The sequence below is a fragment of the Corapipo altera genome, unplaced genomic scaffold (assembly GCF_003945725.1).
Source record: "Corapipo altera isolate COAL_440 unplaced genomic scaffold, ASM394572v1 44, whole genome shotgun sequence".
NCBI classification, from domain to species: Eukaryota; Metazoa; Chordata; class Aves; order Passeriformes; family Pipridae; genus Corapipo; species Corapipo altera.
This window is the reverse complement of record NW_020884880.1, coordinates 9,134,864-9,162,843: the sequence shown is the minus strand read 5'-3', so window position 1 is coordinate 9,162,843 and position 27,980 is coordinate 9,134,864. Positions and strand designations below refer to the sequence as shown.

The 27,980-nt window shown below is 36.2% G+C and overlaps 1 protein-coding gene across 14 annotated transcripts in view; it reads right to left on the bottom strand.

Annotated features, from left to right (window-relative positions):
* The window catches only part of HDAC9 (histone deacetylase 9), a 456,848-nt gene that overhangs the window by 48,965 nt on the left and 379,903 nt on the right, over nt 1–27,980 (bottom strand). For 13 of the 14 annotated variants that reach the window (XM_027639053.1, XM_027639054.1, XM_027639060.1 and 10 more), the window contains one exon: nt 8,440–8,558. In XM_027639053.1, coding sequence (XP_027494854.1) covers nt 8,440–8,558 — 119 coding nt within the window. Of the gene's footprint in view, nt 1–8,439; nt 8,559–27,980 lie in introns of those variants that run through there. The other variant, XR_003526976.1, reaches the window with a different exon arrangement.

The window sequence follows — 27,980 nt, the reverse complement described above, 5'->3', positions numbered from 1 at the left end:
CTTTCCTTTCTTCTACTAAGTGACAGTGTTTTGGTTTTAACAAGGAAAAAGATTTCATAAGTTTAACCAAAACTGAGAGAAGATGCCACCAATTTTACCGTTATTGCATCCTTCACATCAGTTTTTGTCATTAGCCAATGTCACTACCGTAGCATGAAAGAAAACATAACAGGAGGTAGGTGAAGAGATGAGGGAAGATGACAAAAAAGGGAAAATAATTCTTAATGGTTCTGTAGATCCTCTTTTTTTCCCATTGTGATGTATCCTCTGCTCTGTTCCCAGTAATTGCCCTAAATCAAAGAACAGGCACGTGATGCATTCTGCAGATGGATCGGCACTGTATATCTGAACACAGCATACAGGTGGTTTTTCACTTGTACGAATTAGTTAACTAGCCAGCAGACAGATTTTCTCTTTGTGAGGTAGGAGTGGGAGTGGAAAATGGAAATCTCTCCTGGCTCATTTGCAGAAAAAGAGACCAAGCGAAAGTAAAAAAGCAGGTCAAATCAGTGCTTATTTATTAATATTTCTAATTGCACTCCCTTTCTGTTCAGGTAGACCCTTTCTGAAGATACACTATTTAGTCAGACAGTCATTGAAAACACTGGGCAATAACAAAATCACTGCTAAGATTTCTGAATCCTTTAGATGTGTTTTAAATATGTATTCTGTTGGACATGAGTGCCCTGAAGTCTGAAGATGAGGATTTTCCTAGCTTCAGTAAATGAGGTGAATTGTTCACTATCTGTCTCCTCTTGGTTCAAATCCATAGTCCAAGCCATTGACACAAGCTTACTTGACAGTATGTGAAAGTAAATTCCTCAATCAAACCTTGGAACTTTTCTGAATTTCTCCAAGTACTAATCCCTTCTTTAAAGGAAAAAAAAAAAAAAAAAAGGACTTTCCTCCTCTATCTTCACCTTTGCCTTTGTCTTTTACTATGCTATGTCCTATGTACAGTGAATTCCAATCTCTGCTCAATATCCACAGGAGCCAATAGACTGCTCTTCCTCACAAAATATGATTTCTGAAATTTTCTGCATTTCATATTCATAATGTAAATGTAGTGTACACAAAAATAATGTACCAGATGCTGGGGTTACTGGCAAATAATTCACCAATATGTGTACTGCAAGATCAAATTTAAGGAGTACAAATGCAGGAGTAAATACAGCATGATCTTACTTGTGAGGCTGGGCAATCCAATGGCCATGTCCAAACTATAGGATATGGCAATGACTGCTGTGGGCTAGGAGGAAAAAGAAACCATACAGTTTTCTTTCTCCCAATAAATCCTATGAAAATAATCATGTCTGAGTGTTGGTCACCAATGAATTTGTCATCTCTTTTGATGCCTTTTGTATTGTACCAAGCTACCATTTAATTAGTATTCAAGAAATCACTCCAGAGAAAATCCAAATTTTCCTTTCCAAAGTGAACAACTGGAAGCAAATTCTTGATGTTGCATTTTCTTGCTGCCAGTCACTCGGTACCACATAGTTTACAAGAAAGAAAAGGAACAAAAAGAACATTTCTGATACAAATGAGAAGACTCCCCTTTGAAAAACTGTATCAATATTTCTCCAAGCCATCTCCAATGCTTTTAGCTCTGAGTCAAAAACCCAAGATCTATCCTGCCAGATAACCATCTTATCACCTCAAGTACCACAAAGATAACCAAATTATGTTAAAAAAAAAAATCAAATCTCTGAACTCAAAAGAATTCAGACAAGAAGCGATCTGTGGCAATTGAGGTAATTTAACAGTTTTCTGCTACCCAAAGGCATTCTACACAATCTCTTCCTTTCTCTACTGCCCCAGCACACATTGGTCCCTCCATAATCTGATTCAGCTTCATAGCCCAACAGAAATCTCTCCACTTTTTGGACTAAGTTTTCTGATGGATTGATGAGTTAATGCTGAATGCGTTTACAAAGAGATCTGACAGAACCAGAGCCAGTCCAAGGTAAGTAACAGACAACTCAGAAGGGGAAGCAGCGTGCAATCCCCCTTTAGTGTGGCAATAAGCTGCTGAAACTAGACTCACAGACCATCAGTGCCAGACTTACCAAGATCACAGCTTCTTGTGCTGATAGTTGAGTAAAAGAGACTTTCTTGCTTGTGAAGAGATTAGACGTGGCATCATAACAGCTTGCAATGCTATTTTTAGAAACTTGGACTGTATTAAAACAGCTACCAAGCCAAAACTATTATTCTCTTTAGTCAGCTGTCAATTTGCAAGGACTCCTTTTGCCTGCTTTCCTTTAACATATACCTATTACTTTAGCCCCATTAGTCCCAGTTAGGATTCTTTTTTGGAGTCAAGTGTCAGGGAAGTCTTTCAGAGAGTCACAAGAAAGTGTAGTCCCTACCAAAACACATTACAATCACTCTACCCTGAACAACTCACAGTCTGTCCAAGATCCTGTCCAGTAGAGAGTTACAATATTATTTGGGGACTTCTTTAGAAAGTAAGTAGTTCCAGGAAAAAAAACAAACAACCCAACAAACATGTATATCATTTCTAGTACTTGAAATATTCAGAATAGTCACACAAAATATTTTAGAAATAGCAAAGCTCGCACATGGCTAGCTTTCATTCTGAAACTTATCTGAAGTACCAGGCTTAGACCTTAAGAAGTTCTGCATTTGAATTCCGCAATATGCAGTTCTAGTATTATCCTTTGGTCTGTGTCTAACAGATATACTATACATGACACACAGTGGGAAACTGAAAAGAATTCCAACACATGGCAGGATAGTTGTGAAGACTCAAGAAAAGACTGGTCATTGAAGAGAAATGTCATTAATTGATTTTTGCATGAAGCCTCTAAGGTCTGAGTGTGCTATGGCATACCTAATTGTAAGGATGCCATATATTTAGAAGTCTCATTTAAAGCCTTCCAGTGATGGCTCATACACCATGCTAGATCATTTATTTTAGCAGTCAGTCATCTCCTTATTAAAACTGTGCACATTACTTCTGAATTTGCTTATTCCCAGATGCTAGGTATTTTATCTTTTTATAGCATTTTATGTTACACTGAGAGATCTTGTTATCAAAAATCATTACTCCCCGTGGGAAACTGGAACGGAAATGTGAAGGGCAAAGTAGAGACCAACAGGATAGGCACCCAAGTTCAACCCGTTACTCTTATTTGTATTCTGAGAAGTATCAGTTTCAGCCATGTGGTGGGGGAAAAAAAGTTTTCCCCCTGGAGTTAAAAAAAAAATGGTAACTCCCAAGGGGGTGGTGTCACTTGATGTGGACCCAATGAGCGCTCCTGCAAAATATAAACATATCACAAGCAGACTGGAAAAGAAGGTTGATCTGGTAGTTATTGCAGAGAGTAGGCATGTTCTGAAGCCACAAGGAGACGAGGCAGGAGCCCTGTTAGGAACAGTGTTAAACTGGGCCGAGTTCTGTAGCTGAGAGCTGGAGGAGTTTCTCCACTGTAAGCAGCAGCAGGAGATACTGAAAAGTGGTGGCAGAGCAGCAGTGAATGGAGGCTGTGGCTGAAAGCCAAGAGATAAGAAGAAAGCATACAGCTAAGCAGAGAGATAGAGATCTCTAATGGAGAGAGAGAGAGAGAACTAAGCTCTATGGACAGAGTTTTGGGGTAAGAACTGAACCAAACCCCCCAAAACCCTTTTGAGACCCCTCCTTGGAGGAGGACATGGACTCCTACTTGAGAGGAGTCTTGGAGTGCTGCAGCACCAGAGAGAGAGGAGCTAAGAAGCTCAAGACATCCTAGAGCTGGACCGGGACGGCCAGACAGAATGTGGAGGGGGTGACCTTGTCCCCTCCGCTGCTGCTGCCAAGTTGGCAGCCTGAGACAGAGCACAGGAGCTCTGATAGAACTCTTGAGGCAAAGGCTTACAACTGAAAGCTGCCCGAGACGTTCTGACTCAGAGGTAAACCCCCTGAGGAAAGAGACCATCACGAAGACCCCTGTACTTGGTGATATGATGTGGTGAAGCAACCTTTGTCCCGTCTAATTCGCAGTCCAGGAGAGAGAAACCTTCGCTTGGAGTCGAAGGGCCGAGAGGGGTGAAAGAAGACCCCTCTTGGGTGTAATGGAAGAGATCCAGCTACAACAGTCCAGCTACAGCTGCTGCATGGAAGAAGAGAGGCTGCTGCTCTGAAAGTGGAAAGGATCTTTTCTTTTCCCCTCTGGACTTTTATTAGAGGGAGAAGAGATTGATCCATTGTAAATATTGATTTATCATAGGAGAGATAGTTAGGATTATGTATATGATGTATTGTAATATTTATTTTTACAGTGATTGTACTATAATCCCCTTCCCCCCATATTGAGTCTTGTGTTGTGTCTGGAAAACGCCTCTCACACTGGGGTGAGATGTGGGAGGGGACTTGGATTCGAGAATTGGATTTTAGGGGTCTCAAACCACAACAAGCCACAAGAAGAGATTCCTTAATGGAAGACCTGTTGGCTACATGCAAAAAAAGCAGCCTTCTTTGCACATTAATTTCTACCACTTATGGTGACATATTCTTTGGAAATAACGTGGACTCCCTGAGGAGGGAAACTGCTCATAACTTTAGCACTTTTTTCATTGGTCCCATTTGAATAAAGTGTATTACAGCATAATGCAGGTTTTTATAAGTTAAGGGAGTTATTTTCTCAAATAAAAACATTAAAAGTTGCAAATCAGCTTAGATAAAGTCAGTTATATTCTAGACACTGGAGCAACTTTTCATTACAAATTTGGCATAACAGAAGACAAGCATCCAAAGAGACAAAATATCATTTACCCTTTAAATGCCCACAGTGGTATCCTTTCTTATTGCTAATTGCTGATTTTATTTTGCACTCTGGTGTCAAATAGCATCTTTGGAATAGGAGAATAAAACAACAAGAAAACTCCAGTAAATCATCATAGCCCTTAACAAATAAAGTGCTTCAGGAAGTTAAGTACCTTGAAAAAAATCTTCATTCAGGTTTGACATTTTCCTATTTACTTTATTCTTTTTATGGAATGGTCATCATTTAACGAACGATTGTCTAGAATACTTACTCTGACAGTAAAGTGATCTCGGTGACTTTAATGCAAGCATTATTCTAAGGGCTGTTCTATAAAACAAGTAGGATAATGTTACATGGAGATCATTCAGCAGAGCTAAATTTAAAAACAGCGCTCTTACAAGATCTAACAACTTGCAAATTTATGACCAGATCTGGCAGCTTTTCTTTGGACTCATCCACTATGTAAAATTCAAATACTGTGATAATACCATACATTTTAGCAGATTATATAAAAATTAACTGTAAAATAAAGCACAAAATGTATCATCTCTATCTTCTGATGATCTATCTAAGGATCATCAGGATAACAGGAAAAAGTAGATTCATACTGTTTAGGTACTTCCTTACTATTCTTTATATAAAATTCCTTTATTCCCTTTATTTCTTCTGACAATATTTTTCCTATATTTTATTGCCAATACAATTTTTAGTACAAGTTGCAAAGGCAGTTGGAGAAATAGATTTACTTAGGGCAAGTTATCTGAAACGTACAGTAAGAAAGGAAAGACTCAAAATTCCCTTCCAATCTTCTTTAAACACTATCTCTTTTTTTCCAATGAAAAAAAAAATTAGTTAATTCATTACTAAATGTGACTGGAGATAAATTAGGCAAGTGAGATATCTCCAAACTCTGCAATCATCACTGATCTCAGCTGGCCAGATTCCACCCTACAGCCTTCTAGAGGAGCTGAGGGTCACCTCACTGTCAGAAATCTTGACATTCACATCAGACTCATGGATTTCAAATCAGCTGCAAAAATATATATGATTATTTTGTGGCTGACACGTTTGTTTACCAATCAGAAGTGGCAACTTCTCAGTAAGTAACTCTGCATGTCAATATAGAAAAAAAATTAAAATTCTGGGTTAAAGCAGATTATAATTTATAACTCAAACTGTGCAGATTTAGTAGAACTTTTTTTCTGTAATCACCTGCTATATGTTTACTCCAAGGCTGTAATTAGTTCAATCTGTTGTCTTCGTCCTATGGTTTTTACTTAGGAAGGCTGATTGGTTAATCAGCCTTTTTCTCTTTGATTGTACTTTGAGGGAAAGATATAAATAATTCATTTTCAAGCATCCATTTACTTCCTAACTCTCTTTAACAGCAATGTTAGTAGCCAGGGACCCATATTCTCTCCTTTGATGACAATATCTCCCTAATTTATAAGTGTAAAGTTTGTATTAAGTCACAGAAATCAGAAAATTCAGTGTATTAAGTGTACACAAAGGGCTAAGGATTTATAAAAAACAATATTTACAGGTTAAGCTTTATCTTGCACTTACTTGTTTGGTGCATAATTTCTAATTATTACAAACCGATTATATTAAAACTTTGCATGAATATCTATTTTTAGTCTTTAATATGAAAGTTCTCTTTGGATCTTATTTTTTTTAATAGACTTATTTTTTTCTGCATACCACATACAGTATGTTATGTTCCAAAATGGTATGGTGGAATGTGGAGAATTTTGTTTTGGGGAAATAATAAATTCCTCTGGCTCTATACAAAAGGCTTTATTCATCCCTCAGGTGCGTGATCATTATCTGGGTCTATCTTGGCTTTTCCCTTAATTTAAACAAGAGCCACCTACTGTAAATCACTTTATTTGCTTACAGACACATGTGCAGCAGCAGATGTGTACCTTCTAATATTAAAAAATACATTATGATTTCAGTTTTTAAAAAAGTTATAAAGTTAATTAATTAACTCATGAATGAAAATTAACCCTAATTCCAATGTCAAACAGTTTTTCTCTGCTGCAATTTCTAGTAAAGTTGTTGAAGCTGCTATGCCAGAATATTACATATGTCAAAGCATCTTACTGGAGCATCACGTATCCTTAAGGGACATGCAGAATTCCTTCTCAGCTGCTAAATACAGACAGTTATTACAATGATACTCAACAAAATATCTGTTTTGTACCAGTTGAAAGCTCATCTCCCCACCTTATAAGCTCATGGAATGATGCCTCTGACCAGGCACCACACATGCTAAAAACCAGTGAGTAAATCTCTTACCTCATCATGCACAATGTTTTACTAAAGTCATAATACACAGGGAAATTATATCAAACATACATACAGCCTTTTATATTTCTTTCCTCTCTAGTGCAACCACTGCATTGAACTGAAAAGCTGTGCTAAAACTCAATAGGTCTTACTTGCAACCACAGGGATATTCCCTTTCCAACCCACTTGTGCATTAGCACCTGTGTAAGTGTCTTTGGGTAGACCGTTGCACTGCTCTCTACATTCTCCCCTTCCACAGCACACCACTATGGAGAGTCACTCTAGTTCTCCATCAATCCTTTTGTCCTTGGTATTCAGGGGAACCTGTTGAGCATTCAGTGAGAATCAAAATAAAAATACGCATCTCTTCCCTGCACCTCCTGAGGCAAACAACAACTTTAGTCTACTGATCTGTAACAAAAGGCAGTTGTGCAGTGTTTTAAATGCCATTAGGTCTCATTAACTTCTCCAGACTTTTTCCAAGGCATTTGCCATTAGCAGCAGAGATCCATATTTGATGTTGACATGGTATTATGGTATCTCTTGAGATGAACTGAATAAAAGTAGATATACTGAAAAAAATTATTCACAGCATTGCATTAGGAAACCATTTTGTGTTGTTCCATGGAAAGCAATTGATACATAGCGATGTTACAGTGCACATTACTGCACAGAGAGTTACAAGATCACCCAGCCTTGCTTAACATCCCAGGTTCAGAATCAGTTTGGCCACAATATCCTGTAAGAGCTAGTGATTTTGGAGTCCTACATATGAGACATGTCAGACAGACCTGTCTTTCAGAAAGTATTAAATCTCTGCCACAAACACACATTTTGGAAGATTGAAATGGACATCCAAATATTGAGACCCAACAGAGTAGTCTTTTAGAAAACCTTGGCCCTCGTAAACACTGATGTAATTCAGGATTAATGCCATGAAGCTGAAAAGATTGCAATAACTAAAGAGCAATATGAGATCGGATTTAAGCTTCCAAAGTCTAAATCTTCAATATATATTTAAAGAGAAATAACTTACTCCAGCCTTTAGAAAATGGGGCCTACTGAAAGCATGAAACCTCTAAAATGTTATTTGAATGCCAGAAAAGTAATACTTTAAAAAGTCAAGACAAAAGTGCAAAGAGGAACAGAAAGGAGTGAGCCAGAAATGCTAACATGTTCATTTCCACCCTGTCCCGTGAGCTGGATGAACTCTGCAGCTCCATGGGCATCTCTGGGTATTAACTGATGGACAGTTCCTGCCCTCAGTGACACATCTGTCATTTCACAAAACAGAGACATGGATGTAAACTGGACTTATGATAAGGTTCCTAATTAAAAAAATACCAACTCAGAAACATGTGCCTATGATGATACCTACATTTAGCTGTGACTTTGTACCCGCCCAGAGGAGGGTCGTGACCTTCTACAGCATCGAATCCTGCTGACACCAGGACAATCTCTGGATCAAACTCATTGGCAGCTGGCATAATCACAGTCCTGTAGAGTGAAAAAAACCCAACACGTTAAAATCAAAAGAACTTCTATCTTCATGATATAAATTGTCACAACCACAAAAAAAAACACAGCACAACATATTTTATTTAATTAAACAGTTAGCTGTTAATTAAATTTAATTAAACATGGTAGCTGTTCAAAACCAAGTCCAAGGTTTCAATTAATTTTTTTCTATAGTTACTTTTTTTTTCTAAGACTGAGGGAAAAAAACGCAGGTACATGTGAAAGCCTCTAATATTACTTACACATCTGTGTCTGTTTTATCCTGCTGCCTATAAAAAGCTGCCTCTTCCAAGGAAGTGACTAATGGCTTACAGAGAGCTCTCAAAGCCTGAGTGGAAACCCGGACTGCTCCAGTTAGTGCGAACTTGGTGTAAATTTGAACTATAAATTTCTTTTGGGAAAATGTTTGCTTTCCAAACTTTTTTTTTACTTCTTAACATTTTTAAATGTTTGTCGAGGTGGGGGGTGACTCTAGCAAAGGAAAAACATGAAATTCCCTTAATCAAATCCAGACTATGTTGTCAAGCCTTTCCAAGGTCAAGCATAACAGGAATGTGACAACCACAAACCAGTGACAGCAACCCCTGCTGGTGTCAGGAAGATAATTCAGCTCCTCACAGTCACAAAGATTCCACTTTTTTAACCCCTTCCTTGACAAAATTATGTGAGGATATTTTATCGCTTTGGTTTTGCCCTTCTTCAATCTCAAAGCATGAAAGATGTATTGAAGGAGACGATAAACCCTGGAATTCTGCACTTCCACATGCCTTCTTTCAGGTTGACTCCAAAGGGAAGGTGTAAAGACAGCTTTTACACTAGTTTGACAAACACTGAGACTGTAGTGGCTGTGCTAAATTGAGGGATATCGCTAACATTAAAAGGCAAATACAGGAATGAATGTTCTATTACAAATAAATTAACTCAAGGAAATCCCAGTTGGTCTACATCAGACAGAATATGAAGATTAATTTTATGCATGTGTAACGCCATTTGCTTGAGTTCAATGTTTAATAATTTACTTTATAATCAAGTTAGGCCAAAGAGATCATATTTTTGTTGAAAGGTTTAGGTTTTCTGTGGCAAAAAAAATAAAAATCACATTAAATATATTTTAACAATTCTCTGGGTTTTTCTTTACTTTAGTTTTTGATCTGTGTTTTATAAACTTTATTTTGTTTCCCTCAAAGGTAATTTTATTATTAGGAAAATGTCTCCTTTACTCATTAGTCAAAAAAAAGAAAATTCAGGCTAAGTAAAAAGTCTTTGTCAGGGCATACAGCATTTCACTGAATATAATTTTAAATTAGCAAAAAAGAACCGAGGTAGTTTCAAATTTTTTGGTGATATTGCTGAAATTGCAACACAAATATCTGCAAACATAGTGATAAATTTTTTTTAATATTCCTTTTTTTAAATATGTCATTAATAGGCCTCTGCTGAAATATGGATTCCAATACTGAGCACTGGACTTCAAGAAGGACCTAGACCAACTGGAGAGATCAAAAGGAAAGGAAAAAAAAATAAAAAAAATAACCTAAGTGGATAAATAATAGAATCATAATTATTTGATTTGCATAAAATGAGAATAAACAAGTTGACAAACTGTAAGTGGTTGTTGCAAGAGGAAATAAATAACCTGTACTGTACCTACACTGTGGATAAGACCTGAAGCAGTTGTAGCAGAAAAGCTGTAATTCAGACACTGGAAGAAGCTTTTAATAGTAAGAATAGTTAATAATGTAAATAATATGTTTAAGAAAATTTCTTTTATTTTTTTTTTAAAAGGTAAAACAAATATCCTTCAAGCTTGCTACAGTTCAAGCTGACATGGCCTTGAGGCAGGAGGTCAATTACTTCTCCTCTAGATTTTTTTCCTCTTTTTGCATGATGTATAACTATATAACACATGAAGTACACATACAAATACTTGCATTAGGCACTACAGTGACTGAACAGTTTTGCAGGATAATCTCCACAAAGTTAGGGAACAATATCAGGAATAAAGATCTCCTATGCAACCACATCTTATCTTATGTACATACCTTCTGATACTCTAATTATATGTTCATTGTCTGAAGCAACACATACTTTCCAAACTTCCCCACGTCTGCAACACATGTGGCATGGATCCTGATTACTGATGAGGACTGTGGCTGATACGTAATCTTCATCTGTCCCCATAGCACCATATATCTTATACACTGAAAGAAGGAGGGATTCTATGACGAACCCTCCCTATCTGCAGCCACTTGAGCTTTTGCCCTCCTCCTCTCCATTCACATTTCCTTAAATTTAAGTAAGGCTCTGGTTTTTATTTCTTCATGTCAAACAAAGTGGCAGCACCACAGAGTACACAGCATAGACTATGTTCAGGAGTCAGAGGATGGAGTGTGTTCAGTGCAGACAGAAGCTGTGGAAACTCAAGTTGCTGAGCAGTAACAAACCTAACCAGGCTAAAACACAAAGACATTTTTGAGAGTCCTATAATTTGGAACATTGGGAAAATCTACCACACTTCTACCACATTTCAAGACCTTGCTCAAATGCGTAAAGATGTCAGCACATTTTTTAATAACTTGGGCAAAACAATGCATTTGACCCTTAATCTCATTCATAGAAGCAACAAAAATTGTTTAGACATAGTCTATTCAAAATTTTTGTCAAATAAATATGTCTGACATTAAAACTGCCAGCCATACTGAGTAGCATTAGGAAAATTATTAAATACTGAAAGCAAGGTCTTTCAACACAAAGCACCAGGAACAGCTATTAACACATCTTTAAGGGTACTGAACAGGAAATAGTAGCAGATTCATAAATCTCTACAGAAATGATATATAGGAATCTCAGCTAAAGAAAGGAGAAGGCTATAAGGCTAATAACTGGAGGTAGCATTTAGAATTCACTGTTCTATTGCTGCTTTCAGTATTACCTGAATTCACATGACCAAAGTAACAGCTAAGAGGGTTTTTCTGAAAGAAATAATTTTTTCTTTTAAAAATGTATACAGTGTCTGTTACATTTCACCAGAAGAATGGCATCCTACTTTTGCTATAATATTGTCTCACAAACTAAGTCAGAACTTTGCTGCTGCTACTCTGCATATAATGTACTAGAAGAGATAACCTATATGCTCTCTGTTCTTCATTTATTTTTCATCCTCCACAATATTGAGGGAATTAGAATGTCAGACCTCATCCATCTCACTGTTCTTAATTTAATACTGAATAGAAACTCTAAGAACTTCTCTTTTGGAAAGATATTAAGGAAAACATAATTTGTTTACTAGGATAGCAAGCTTGATTCTTCTCTTAAACACCTCAGGGAGTCCATGGTCCTTGTTACAGCAGCCAAGACTACTACTTGGTCTTTCAAAAGGATGACAGCCACAAGTGTCTCAATTGCAGAGAAGACCATATAGACCTTTGGTTCCTAAATCTTTAATCTGGTCTTCTATATTAACATACAGACATTTAAGTTCCTCTTTTGAATAAAAGCTAAGAGATCTCTGCTCAGAAAAGACCAGCTTAACTTCTGGAAAACATCACAGCATTTCAGTTTGGCGTTAATGTAGGTAGGGTATTTCCAAGTTTTGCCTTGCCTTGGCAATAACTCCTTTGTGGCACTAAACAGACAAAAATTGACAGATACTTTCCTGTCTTATGAAGTTCTATAAGGAATGACATATACACACAGTTTTAAATATAAGCTTAATTTCACCAGGACATAAATAAAACCTTTTGTCATTGGCCACCTCTCAGGCTTTAGCACCTTCATTATCCCTGAATATCTGTCTTTAGAAAAATCACAGAATCATAGAACCTTAGAACAGTTTGGGTTGGAAGGGACCTTTAAAGATCACCCCGTCCATCCTCCCTGCTGTAGGCAGGGATAAAAAAAATGTTTTGAGGCCAGTTGTTGTAAAGAAAGCCTACACAAAGCAACATGAAGATCACTTCTCCCTCATAAACAGTCTTCTCCCACCTCAGGACAGTTGGATAAGCAGGGACAGCTCCTGATCCTTCACTATCACTTGGGAGGAGAGAATCATTAGACCTTGTATCTTGCACCTTTTCTATCCCATCTACACTCTGGAGGCACAGGAAGGTGTAAGAAAGAGACATCATCCACCAACTACCTCCAAAGGAGCTTCAACAAACATGGCACTTTCCTTCTCAGTTGCCTAAGAATGCAACCCTCTGAATCCAGAAAAAATAGGCTTTTTTTTTTTTTTTTAGATCATACAACTAGCATTGGTCATACACTAATACATATTTATGTTAAACTTCCCAGATTCCTCAGATCAACCCTATGCTCAGAAGTCAGGCTGCAGCTGCCAGGACTTGTTACGGTACTAAGGGTCAAAACTCTGCTCACCAGAAATCCTTTGCAAAGTGCACTGGTAGCCTGCACTCAGACCCAGATAGGAACAGTTATTATCTTACACACAGCAGGAGTAAGAAATATGATTTGGCTTCTGGCCATAGCTCACCAGACAGGTACAGACTGGGGACTGGAAGCCCATCACTTCCTGTTGGAAGCCAGTCAGGCTGCAGAGATTATCAGGAAACCAAAGTTAATACTAGAATACTTCTCTGACAAAATGAGCAGCTTTTGTCAGAAGAGAAATTAATTTTATTCATCCACTATGACTCACACTCTCCTCCACTCTCTTCTCCAAAGAAAATAAAACACCTGAAAGAGATATTTATTTTCTGTGATCTTGAATCATGTAGAAGCATAAATATTTGGTACAGCATATTCACTTAATGATGACAGCAGAGTTACAGGGGCATCTTTCCTGGCTGACTCTTTCTTTCTTTTCTAAATCATTTTCATTAATAAACATGTCAAACTCCGAAAGCTTGAGCAGCTGCATCACAGAAATTATTTATTCATGGTAAACCTTGCAGTTACAATGAAACTGTGTCTTCCAGCCCAAAGTAGCATAGATTCTTCTTTCAGTCTGAAGGTACTGGGAACAGAGAATGTGTCTGGGAAGCTGAAAAGATTTCTTTTTGTCCCACTAAGGAGATTTCCCCAAAGAATTAATATGTTCCATTTGGGTATGCTGCTGTCTGCAGAGAAGCCAAGGGATGGCTTCCAGTTGGGTGTAGTTCTAGAGAAAACATCAGGCATGCGATCCTCCCCTTCCCACCAATCTGAACATCAGATGCAAGACATTAAAGTGATTCTACCAAGGGACTTCTTTTTATTCTTCCATTCTATTTTTGTACATCTAAAGCACATGGTTAGGATGCTCCCAAACATTTGTTCTCCCAGAAGAGATTGCAGAGAAGTACCCAACCCAGAAATGACTCTCCAAGTACCATTACACAGAGCTGGAAATCTCCAAAGAAAGTTAAACTTATTATGCAAATAGCTACAATTCTTTTGCTGTGTTGGTAATTTAAAAAGGAAATGAGCAGGAATACCAATCCAGGACAATAATTTATGTAACTGAGAAAAATAATCCATGCTATTCTAAAACTGCAGATTAGAACGTTTTAGTAACATAAATTATTTGCTCTTTCCCTAAAATCCTCCATTGTTTTCATCTAGTAATCTCAAAGTACTTTCAGAACATCAAAAAATGGAAAGGCTCATATTTTCAGCTGGTATAAATCAGTATAGCTGTTTCTGATTGCATAGTCCTCTAAAGCAGGCATTTCTTGTACCCACTCCACAGATGAGTCAGCTAAATCTAAAAGCTGGTAAAAGACTTGAATAAATTACTTAGTTGTCCCTTGAAAAACCTCGAGAGAAAATGCAGAAGACTCTAAGTCCATTACTTCAACTAGTAGAAAAAACAACTATAAAAGCACTGTTATTTGTTCAGTTATAAAAAATTGCATTTTGCAAGAAATACATATACAATGTGCTAGTGCTATTATAGTGGGGGTTTAGCTGCTGAATGGAGACAAAGCCTGTTGTTTGATAGAATGTAGATCTGCCTACAGTCTCTCAGTTTCACGTCTGGCAAATAAAATATTGTTCCACACAATGACTATGTTGTCCTATCTTAAAATTACACAACTTAAAGAAAACTGTTGAATGCACCCTGATATGAACAGATCAGAAAGTATTTAAAAGATAGTCCCTAGAGGTATGTGTAACTTATGGTATCTATTATTTTTGTGTTGTTTGCATTTATGTTTTAATGTAACACAATATCAAATAATGTCTATTCTGATAGAAAGTTACATAGTATTTCTGTACAACTTTCAGATAATATTTTTTTCTGCACTAATTGAGTTTATAATAGTGTGTCTCACTAGAATTTTGGGTTACTTTCATCACATTTCTTTATGCCAGTTCTACCCAAGTTCATCAAGGCCAAACTTGAGAACCTTACCCTAAAACTCCTTGCTGGTTGTCATATGACCATCGGCTTTGTCCTGGACTTACTCTCTAAGGCACATCTAAATTCTGGCAATTTTGTCTGCATTAGTTTCTAAATGGTATATGTTACATAAGTTCTGTCTTTTCAGACTTTATTTTCATATATTTCCTTTTATCCTTATAGGTTTTCTTTTTATATCTTTTGAAAAATTTTATTTCTCCTTTATTTTTAAAAAGCACAGCCAATATTCCTGCCCTTTTATTTTATAGTTACCTTATTTGCTTTCTGGAGATCCAAAATATCTCTCTTTTTTTTTTTTCATATTTCTTCAAGGGCCAAAAGGTACCACATCAATATGAAATCCTCACTACTGTAAATCATGGTCATTTCACTGGGCTTTGTACATGGTATTAAATTTAAGCACATGCCAAAGTGTTTAAATGTCTTCCATGGATGCACCCAAGTTAGTAATTTCAAGTGTTAAATTTGTAGGAATATCTAAGTGCCACTGAATGAAAAGTTTGAGAAGCACCAACAGCTTGCTTTCTTTCTTCTCTTGTTTTTTTGGTGGTTTTTGTTTGGTTTTTTTTTTTTGGCTTTTGAAGACATTTTCAGAGCCTAAGGCTATTATTTGTGGGTTCCTTTTTAAATGACTAATTAGTTTGGCAGCCTGCATGTAAGTTTCCTGAATTCTATTACAGCTGAAACTGCAAGATTGTAAGCACTCAAAAAGCATGTGAAATACTGACTAGAGTATCTGCTCATCCTTCTATTTTTATTATTTAGAAAGGTGGTTTCGATGTAATTATAAGGATTCTGCTACATTTGATCTATGATATGCCTCAGTCAGAGTCTCTGAATTAGTATAAAAAGAACCTAAATAAGGAGAAGTTAACAAACAGGAAAAAAATGAGAAAAAATATTACTTTGTCGTTTCCAGAATTCACTTAAAAATTAATAGCATAGTCAAATAGAATTATCCAACTTCGAGAAACATGGGTAAATGCATATACACACCTACTATGGACATTCATGTCCACAGTCAGAACTGAGAAAAATTCAAAGTTCAGTGGTTAACAGGAAAAGGTATTGGCTAAAAATTATGGTAAACTTGCTCAAAAATTATGGGTCTATGTATCTCTCAAAGAGTACAGTTGAAAGAAGAGGTTACCTTGAAAGAACTAAAGGCCAGTATGCAAATATAAAGCCTTCTATGGAAATATAGGCCAAGGTAGCGCACGCAATGGCAGAATATCTCCTTACAGAACAATTCTACTCTGAAAAGTAACAGGCTTTAGAAAATCTGCATTTTCTATTAAATGTTCTTCTGTCTTTTTAGACTCTAACTTGTGGAAGCACTGGCATGATAACAAAAAATACTGTCTTTTACCTTTTATTTATTTCTCAGATCTCAAAACTGGTTTGTACCATCCCACCTCGTGAACATAAAAAAAATTTATTTACTAAATTCCAGTTGATAGCTAAAGGACTGATTTGGCTTCCAAGAGCTGTATAACTGAAGATGATATATTAGGAGGAAGCAGAGTTTAATTTGCAAAGACGGGGCTTAAAATAAAACACAGCATGACTTAAAATAGTATCACCAACACTGAGAAAGCAAAATGCTATGAGTATGGAATCCCACCCTTTTAAGACAATTATTTTTCTATCAAAACCATTCTAACACGTATGGGAAACGGTACTAACACATGCATACACACTGCCAATTTCACCCTCAAGTATCATTTAGGATAGCATTTAGCTTTTATGGTGTAAATGTGCTTATCAGAAAAATAAATTCAGTGCCCATTACTTCATTTTATGGAAGGAAAAAAAAATCATTACAAGCTTTTCTGCCACAAATATAAACACATTTGGGAGTACTTTAAATTTTCTGCTTTGAAATCTGTATGATTTCTCAGAAAACATATCACATCTCTATCAAGGCTGAGTATACTACAGTACTTTTTGTAACAAAATAACTATTGGTTTTGCCTTTCTACTAAGTAATTTATTTCAACTGACTTTTATTATAATAGTCAGTGGACTTGGTCTAAAATGTTAACATAATAAACTAATAATACTACTAAAACAGTTCCCCACTCCCAGTAAATCTTATTATATACTAATAAGATTGTTCCTAAGAAGATACAAGTAAGTGCTACAATATCAGAAATACTTAAATATAGAGGTAAAAACTTGCCTCAATGTGCTGCATTTATAGAGCTCACAAAATAAATGATAGCATAACATACTCTCTAAGGAATTTCTTACATTCTACGAAAAAGCATACTATTTTGATCAGTGTATTTTTAGGGTACTTGAAACTTTTAAAACTCCTTAGCCCTCTAAGAACAGTAAGGATAGCCTGGTTCCTATTTTACTTACATTCCACAGGAATGGTGGAATTGGGAAAAAGAAGTAAATGGAGGTGTTTTGAATAAATTAAAAGGAGAAGAGGGCTTTGGAATATGAAGTTCGTCTTTAAGTCCAAAATTACACCCCTTCACTATGAAAAAAACTTTAGAAAAGCTTTCCAGATAAGGCATATAGCATACAGTTTGACACATAGCAGGAATGAAGAAAATACACTACCTAAAATTTACTGTTACTGATTGTAGAACAGCTCAGTTTGCAATATTAACAATCTGATTATGTCACCACTGAAACGATTACTCGAGAACTTTAAAGTAGTTTTAAGTTCTTGCAAAAGTGAAATGTGGGGAAGAAGGGAAGGTAAATCTTGTTAAAAAATGCCTGGAGACATGAATTGGAGGGGTTATGGTTTTCATGGGAGCAATAGGTTGAGTGGATAAAAGATACAGAAATCTCTTGAAAAAAGTACTTTTACCACAAAATTTGCTACATTTCTGAAAAGTGTATTTTGCCCAGAAGGATTTTTTTCTTTCCTTTTAAATGAAAAGAAAAAACATTTTCTAGAAATCAAATTATTCATCAAGGTCATGGCCACTTGCAAAAGCATAATTTTTCACATGCTGTATTCATCAACATGGTTGTGAATACAAAGTACTTGAAGTCTTACTTTTTTTCTCAGAGTTTTCTACATTGCCTCTTAGATACTTTCTTGCTTCGTCTTATATTTTCTTCCATATACTCATAACTATTTTTAAAGGTATTTTCTCTGTGTATGGTTTTCCGGCTTACCATTAGATGGAGATTTCACAAGTTTCTGGATAACCACTATTATTTTACTCTATATTGACACTTTTCCTTCGAAGTAATGCTATTTAGAAATTTGCTTATATGACTAATCTTATTTTTCAGACGTTACAAAGTATTCTTTCAGCAGAAAGATGCAGACATATGTCATTTCCTCATGTTTTTTGCTGAGGAACAACATACACTGGTGGAAAAGGAACATATAGACATTTTCTTACACACAAACCAAATTAACCAACAGGAAGTGTCTCTGATCTTAAACAGGAAGACACTGATGCTTACAGGCAGCAATAGCATTCAACACTTCATGCTTGGCAGGGCTTTGTCATTGGAGTTGGGGCCACTTTGGACCATCTCATTACTCTGGCATGTATTTAAACAGACCAGCCGGCCTTCATTCTGATAGCCAAAAATACAGCTTCCCACATATAAAAAGGGTTTATACAGTACAGAAACTTCAAGTCTACTCACTTTACCTAAATTGAATGCCACTTAATGGGACCCATACTGATATAATTTTATTGGGGATTTAGAATAAATATTTACAGATAATGTAAAGTAACACAGAAAAGCACTTTTCAATTCCTGCCCTTTCCTCCTCCCTCTCCACTACCTGTCCCCCACTCCCAGAAAATTCTCAGAGAGAAAGAGAGAAGATATTTGTGGGAGCAGGGGGAACACTCTCACTAATGCACTAATCCCCAAGATACTGTGTGGTGTTAGAAACTACAACTTTTTCCAGTGCAGCTTCAGCTACACCACTTTGGTTAGAAATGTGTTGGCTCTAGGTAGACTGGAGGAATACTGTCTCTTTTATATTATCCTATCCCCTCTCTTCCCTTCCACTCATTTACTCAACAGAATAGAGGAAATACAATAGACTCCAAAGACAGAGAAAACTGGATGTCAGCTTTTACAGATCAACTGAATTGAACGTGACTGGAAGGATCTGATTCATAAATAAAAGTACCAGACTTATTCAAGGAATATCATCAGGTAGGCTGTTTTAAAATGAGCAACACTCTCCTTCTTGCAAGAGGGTTACACCTATTACTTGAAGACCAAAGCCAAAGAAAGGCTTGGAGAGAACTAAGGCTTAGGGAAATATAAAGCCAAATACGGCACGGTGAGGACAATGGTAATTTTGCTTCTGGCTTCAGTAGTATGAAAAAAATAGAGTTTTATACCTGAAATTCAAAGGGAAGCATTTTCATCTGGGAAAGAACTTCAGGTATTAAGTAATCAATGTCACAGATAAGAAGTTTACTAAAATGCAAAAGTAGCAAAAAAATCCACATTAACGCAATATCTGAAACAAAATCCAAGATGATCAGAATATATTACATCAGCTCTGGAGAAACTCAAGTAAATAGTAAAAAAAAGGACATATATTCCATTCCTGGACACAATGAGGAAAAAAGGAGAAGGAAAAAAAGGAAAAGCAAAGAGGTTTGAAAAATAAGGACTGAAAAGAACACCACAGAAATCAGGAATAACATGATTCCTGCATAAATGTTTCACAACACCTTTTTTTTTCTTCTTTTTTTTTTCCCCAAGGAAGGAGTAGTGAACAGCAAAGCACTTGGAATCTCAGACTGAGAAACAAAAATGAAAATTCAGATATATAGGAACTTTATTTAAACTTCCATTGACTTCATGGAACCAAAATTTCTCCTAATAGATTTTATTTGACTGCAAAAGAAATGTGGAAAATCTTGTGGTCCTAGATCAATCTTAACTCTTTCAGTGGTGTACATGGAAGAAGCCTTTTATCTGTGCCAGGCATTTTACAGCAGAAAGGCAGTTCCACTCACCCCAAGAAAGTCATTCTGATACATTGCTAATCCTAATATAATCAGTTACACCAACCCTTGAAAAAGGTCAGAGGAAAAATCAAGGTGAAATTTGGGATTTAACTGAAGACCATCTAAAAACTACATTTTGATGCTTCTAAATTTGCCTTTCCCCCATGAACTCATGTCTCTTTCCTCTTACAAAACTGAAGTGCTCACACCTCCTTTAGTCATTTTTGGATCCTATTTGGAGTGATAAATTGGATAGTCATCTCAACAGCATGAAACAAAAAAGACTCTTTCTACCACATGCTACAGCAATAAAAAAAGAAAGCTGTTTCCCATTATTGGCTGGTCCATCCTCATATAGTCAGTTGTCTAGGAAACTGAGATTGATTATAATTTCAAGAAAATGTAAGAAAGAACTGAATCACATAGTTCCCTTTTTCAATGTCTGTCTCAATTTACAATGTTGAAACTAGCAACAAAAACATCCCTTAGCATGATTTCCACTTCTAGCTTTATTTTTGTTGCACTTATCTCTCAGAGTGACAGTCAAAATAATATAATAACTGAGATTGGCTACATCAGTAAAATAATTGTGAAGTTTCAGAAAACATTGTAGTAAATGTAAGTCAAATGTACATTCAAATAAACTTCACTTAAAAATAAAATAGTTCTTTCAGATTTGATATTTGGATGACACAATATACAGGTATCACGTAAGTGCTTCACTCTGTCCAAAAACTGGAGCTCTTACTGAAATCAAAATATATTTGATAAAACATTCATTTTCCAAGTATTTCACAGAACCCTTCAGGAGTTCTTAATCATTTCTCTCCTAAGGATTTGACTTTAGGCAGCTTTTGTGTTCTTACTGCAAATAAGTTACCATTAATTTATGAAATACTTTTGTCATTTCTTTATTTAAAATTGCCAACAGGGAATTGTAGTGTAAGGGACTAGTTCAAAAGCAGTACTTTTCATGCTTCTATATTTGGATTTTCAACAGTACCCAACACTCTGAAAAAAAATTTTTTTGCAGTGAGTTCTTCAATTCCAGTTGCCAATCTACATTTAAATACAAGGAATTTTACATGACCTGAGAAATTTGGCACACTCTTCCAATCTATTCTTCATTAAAATAACTCTTCCAACATGAAACTGCCAAACCTGTCATAAGGAGTTGTGCAATTACAGTGAGTAGGAGGAAGTTTTTATCATTGCTAATACATAGGAGGTGATCCAGTAGATTTTTAAGTTGTGACCCCCTCAAGAAAGGTTAGAAGACTCTTGGCACCTAAGCAAAAAGAATTTGTCAGCTCTTCATCGTGAACAGCTAAGGAAAAAATTACTCATTAAAATCTGTATTCTTTGCACTGTTTTGCTGTACGATAATTCAGTCTTTGGCAGTAAAAAGAGAACCGTAAGTGAGTATAATGTTATGCTTCTTTTATACCTTGAATTCTAAAAAAATCTGAGCTTTCAATTGTAAATCCTGAAATTTAATTCCAATCTCAAACATCAATTGGTGCCATAACACTGGGGCAACCTGTCAGTCCAAGTGAAAATCCACAGTCAGGAAGGAAATAGTTATCTTTGAAGAGACTTGACCGTGGAATGAGAAATGGTTAATCTTGCTTGCTGAAAAAAAATGCAACTCAGTTTTCCCACCACCTCGTTGCAGTGCTTTCTTCACCAAGGAAATCCATGATAGAGATGAGGAGTATCAAAGATAAAAGAGTATGTAAAAATAAGTTCATCCTGCCAATCTCCCTCCGGCTGTACTCCATTCTCTTTAAATTCTATTGAATCACCAAAGAAGAACTCTGATCGTGAAAAAATAAAAAATAAAAAAAATAAAAGCAGTGAGTAAACCAACAAATCAGAACTATTCTAGCTTGTAATCTAAAAAGAACTCACTGTAGCAGGATTGCTATTTGTTCATGAGTACAGCTCAAGAATGCTTAAAGAAGCTGCTGCAGTTCTAGAATACTAAGTATTTCTATAATTCATGTAGATATTGTGCAGATAAAAAGCATTTAAAATTGAAAAATGCATATGTTGTTTCAACAGCCACAGGGTACACAAGCTGCATTTCTAAGCGCAAAGGAAGCAAAATCCTTATATGAAGTTTCTTCAGACTTGTGCTTTTTCAAACACTTCCTATATTCTCCTTCCATATGTTAAAAAATTCAATTAGAATTTTTTTTAAATTCAAAGTCTGATATAAATGTAAATAATTATTAATTATTAAGGGAATGAAGATTATTATCAGACCAGGCTACTGTGAGAAAAAATGGTGTTCCAGCACATAGATAAAAAAGTAAGGGTTTTGTTTAACTTGTTTCGTATGCATTTCTGTTATACATTCATGTTATACTTGTTATAGATTCAATTTTAGCCTCTGTACAGCTTTAGAAGGAAATATATATTAGCAAAAAATAGATCTCAAGGGATTTGAACTTTGGTTCATATAAACATGTAAATGTTTTGATGTTTATTTCAATCTTATCTATGCAAGGTCACCAATACTATCAGAATATCCCGTTATAGTATCTCTGTTTCAAATTCCAGGACAAAAAGATTCACAAAGTTTTGCCTTAACCTATTTAAAATCTTGCTAAAGTTTTGTTTTATTCTGGAGTTGGACTGAGTGTATAAGTTTCTTTCAGTGTTCTATCCAGACTAGTTCTACCATGTCTTGTGTAAATCATTAGAGTCTTGTCTCTCTCACTTCATTGGTTTTTTGGCTTACATCTGTTTTCTCTCATCTTTTCTTCTACTCTGTCTCCTCTAAATTCTCTTTCTACTCTGTTTTCTCTCATCTGCTTGCTCATTACTATTAGTCCAGCCCTCTATTATCCCCTTTACTTCCCAGTTGTCTCAAAGAGGTGGTGAATGCATGAAACCCAAGAGCTCCATTCTGAGAGATGTTGACCACTGTAACTTCTTTTTCTGACCTGCAAACTTTAACCACTTTTCTTTTAATGTAGTCTTAAGACAGCTTGGATGACTTCACTGACCTAAGCATGTTACTTTTCTGAATGTTGTCTAAGGTACATAGCGCTGTATTCCTGGAAGCATTAATTTCTACAGCACCCATTTGTACTTTTCATAGAAAACTGTAACTCCCTAGTGTCCTATCTGCACACAGGTTAGCATAAAATCATGGTATCTACTTTACTAATCTCTGAAGGGAAACTCTAAATACTTTATTTTTGCATGTTATTGTGTCTGTTGAGGAATACTTGGGAATGCGTTCATTTTAATGTTAATACAAGCAATATAATAGTGATGTTGGAATACAAGCAAAAATTTAAGTAACTCAAATTAAAAAAAGAAAAAGACAGACATGCATTTAAAACCTTTTAGGATCTGGAGCCAAATGTATACATTATTCTATCACTGAAAATGGCTTAACATGGCAGGCTTAATCCCCCACAGCTACCTCTGTGACACTGTGGATGTCACAGTTCCCAGCTCAAAAGCAGTAATTTAGCCATTAAAGATCATCATTGATGATCCTTAAGTCAGTCAGAATTCAGTCAGAAACTTCCAGCTTGAAGTTATTTGTTTTCTTTCTTGAAAAAGAAAAACTCTTCACAAATGTGCAAAACATTACAGGAAAGTACTGACATTCCAGAAGTGTGCATATGGTCTCACTTCCTGGGCCTTCACTCATTTCTCATGTTTGTGCAATTTACCTTGTGATCTCTCCAGTGCAGTCTCCTGTGACCTGTCTGGAGATGCAGTGCCAAAGACACTTACACAAGACCAGCACCGCAGCATCAGGTCCATCACTTAAAGGGTGCACTGGTGCATAATTCACAGAATTACTTACACATTACTGTGTCTTGAGCTTGGGAACACTGGCTGGACACTTAATTGAACTACCAGCTTCAGTGAACCCTCCATGCTCCCTTCCTTAAGATAGGTCCCAATTACAGTAAAAGGCCTCTCCCGCAAGTAAACACCCCTGAAGTAGGAAAGCTCTATTTATCTTACCATGTCTGCCCTTGTGCCAGCAGAGATCTGCATCAGTCAGAGCTCTCATTCTTTAAACTCTGCCCTTCTCCTCATGCCGTCCAAGGGAATATTTTCAAGCATTTCCCCAAGAAGGGGCAAATAGTAATGTTCTTGCTCTTTCCAGAGTCAGTGGAAGAGGAAAATCACTACAAATCGGTGCTCTGCTGTGGAGGAAATTTCTGGAAACTCCAGAGACTTCTACAAGTTTCCAGAGGTTATAAATGAGGTTTAGAGATGTGGCTTGCAAGTTGTCTTAATTACACAGTCTTTATCTCTTCGCTATGATTGTGAAAACTGTGAAAGTTTTGAAACAGCAACTGGAGATAAGCCCTCTGACAGAAGTTGGATGATTTTAATTTTATCAAATAAAAGTAGCAGTGTTATTCCATGCCATTTCACACTCCATGACACACCATACCTTTTTAAAGACTATTTTTAAAACTGAGATGCTAATTTGGAGCTCTGTTACAGTAAGGCTTGCTACTGAAAGATGTAACTAGTCCTTCATGCTTTCAGAGATGCTCTATTCTAAAAGCTAGTATCTGTGCCAAAGAATGTTCATCCTTCAATGAAATACCGGAGTCATGAACCTGAGTGATTTGGGGCTGCTCTATTTGTAAGCAGATATTCAAGACAGCATTTTTGGATGGCAGCCACTGGAGTATACTGCATTAGAGAATAAATCATACTGAAAAAGATGCTACCTGTCAAGTTGGAGATACTTTTAGAAAAGATCAATTACAGAAACCATCACATTTATGTGACTGTTTCTAGCTTTGTTAGTGACACAAGTTTATTTCAAACACACTGTAAGATCCCAGATGAGTTTCCTGAAGATTTCACACAGATCACAATACCACAGGCTCTTAAATCTAGTGGAGAGGTCTCATTTTTTACAGTTCAATGAAGTACAATTAAGGTATGGTCTTCCTCTGACAGGTCTAAAACAATCTTCATCCCAGCTCCTTAGGGAGTGTGTTGAAATTTAGCCATTTAAAAGATCTCTAGCCAATGTTTCAACTGCTCTGAACTCTCATAAATATTATCAGCTCTAAATTTCTGGAAAGGGTCCCTGTTGAGAGGTAATCCCTCCGGGAGAATACAGTACAACCTGACTAAAATACAATCTCTTCCCAGGTTCTTGTTCTTACGTTTTTTGGTCTAAGTGTAGCCACCAATACTCTCTACCAAAGGTGTAATACGAAGATATAACAAAAAGTTACAACTGAAGTGGCAAACCTCCCACTTCATCAATAAACTGAAGTGGATATCTTGCCTAGGGATATGACTATAATGCACACTGCGGCTACATGCAAAAGTGTGTAGCTTTGAAATGAGCCACTGTGGATACTGAAAAACTTTTGCCAGAGGGACTTGGTTTTGTACAGGCTATTTCATACCCCTAAGAAAAGGTAATTTATCTCAGCACAGTATATTAGCCTCTGTAAAGCTTCTTCCAGAAAGATTCTGAAAGATTAGTTCAGAGACAGACATAAACTACTTACAGAGTGTATGTTTATGTTTTGACACTGTGCAGCAAAGACAAAATCAATTATTGTGGGTGTTTCATGAGAATTCTTCAGACATTTCATATGTAGCTTAAAGCTGGATTGACCTTGTTTACACTTTTTTTGCAAGTATATAAGTATAGACATACTTTGAAACACTGGTCTAAAAGTGTCCATAACTGTATATGGATGTAATTGTGGTTAACTGAATTTCCCCAGAAATATGTAAATAAAAATTAACTAAAATAGAGGTGCATTTAACCAGGAAAGGCATCCAAATCCAGATGGAGACACCTAAGCATATACTATAGGAGTTTATATGGGAGCTGAGGGTCTAAACTCTCACTGTATTCTATAGAGGTAAGAGATTTGGTTACCTACATGAAGATAACTAGTGGCTTTTGGGAAGCAGGGGAAACCATTCTGGCCATCTCCTGGCTCTCCAAACAGGCATAATCTCTGAGAGATCCTCTGCTATAGCTGTCAGCCACAGCAGTAAACCTCACCTCCTCCAGTGCATCTCCTATGTCATTGGACTGGTATGGTTTTGAGAACTGAATCAAGGTCTAGTCAATACAGACAGTGAAGTCTAGAAAGTTATTCAAACAAGTGCATATCCCTGCTTAAGGGCAAGTCACACAGCTGTCTCAGTTGGGCTGGCTGTGTCATCCAGAGCTCCACAATGGGAAAGCAGACACCTTGCTGACATGCAGACACCTACATTGCAGAGACGTGGCTGTATTTTTTAATTTGATCCGAATTTATCTCTGTTTATATGCTAATTTTTAGCCATAACCCAGTGTGAAATGAGAAAGCCAAAAACTGCAACTTCTTCAATATTATTGAGTCATTCAAGCTAAAAGTTCCCACAGAGAAACCATTCCAGGAAGCCTTTCATTAATGCTATTCTCAATCCAGTCTTAAGGCACTGGGGCATAAAAGGTGTCCTGAGTAGAGAGCAGAGGAATTCAAGCTTCTTTTTCCTAATATAAAGTCATTTCTCTTCATGTTCAGAGCAGAAAGGACATAAAGAAGCGAATCACATCTGTATAATCAAATTTTTCAACTGAGATCTGAAAACGTATGGCTGCCTTCCACATTTTCCTTTAGGGTACTAATGCAAATTTTTTCTACACAGCAGGCTGAACCTTCTGTTTCCTCTCAACGGCTTGTACTTTGCTGCTTTTTCAGTGCAAAAGTCATAGTCTGATCTGAACAGAAAATACTGTTTTATTAACTTATAACAATAATTATGTAGATTTTAAATAAGCAGCATTGGCAATACAGGACTTTGCACTTTGATGATTCCACAATCTTTACACAACCTAATATGCCACAAAAAATGGAACTGTAGCTCCCATTAAGTAAAAAAATAACGTGTTTTTGAACTTAAGATTTGTGAATCATTAGTCCATATTTTAAGACATCAAGGATAGGGTTGACTACAATTGAAAATAATGCTTCATGTTACTATTAGAATTGAATTTTGCTTCTGCTAAAAATATTTTTAGCACGATAATAAATAGAATACAATGGGAAGTCTTTTAAAGAAACATTGAATGTGTATTTTCCTGTGTTTTATTACAGCACTATCAATCACTGTAGTTATTTCAGAATACTGTACATATGAATTAAATTAAGGAAACAGAGCTATTAGGAGAAAATATGCAACTAAAAGCACTCCCTGTTTTTTCTTAATCCTAAATCTGACCTTGTTAACAAGCAGGTGCAATACTTCACACTAAAACCAAAAACAATAAAGAAGCATGCTGTCCTCATTTTAACTGTCCTTTTCTTCAAATCATATTAGTTCCCATTGGTTTTATGCAATATTCTCCACTATTCCCTTTTGTTCTTTTCAAGTTTATTGTAGTCATGGAAATAGGAGTACAATCCTTTGATCTCCCACATCACACAAAAGTAATCTATGAGAATACAGCATATGCCATGATATGAGAAATGTATCCCAGTTGAATTCCTCAGTCAAAAGAATTATGTACCTATGGCATCCCCTGTGAAAGTTCTCTGCAGTGAATTATTCATACTGTTATTACTGAGTACAGCAATGAAAAGGCACAGTCAAAGTGTCTTGCATATACCTTAGGTAGGTGATGTCCTTATTAACTCTCTCTATTCTTTACCACGGTAAGAGATGTCTGAAAGCAATCTATAATTATATAAACACGTAAAGCAGCCAGCATCCAATTAAATGTTCTTTATGGTATTTATCTTCCAGTTACCCTCTTCTTATCAAAGAGTGTAAAAAAACAGGTAATGAACAACAGAATGCAGTCCTGCTAAAACGTATGTCATTGTCGTTGCATCAAAAAGTGACTTACTGAACCCAAGTGGTTCAATTTACCTCCTCTTTACACATTCTAAAATGATACAAAGGAATAATAATGAAAAGCAGAATCAAAATCTACCTTTAAATTTTAACAGGAAAGCATATGGATTTTCTACATGAAAACATCAACAGGAGAGCAGATGGGTAAACAGAAAGATGACATCTAACAGTCATTTTATTAAATCTGTCATTTTAAAGATG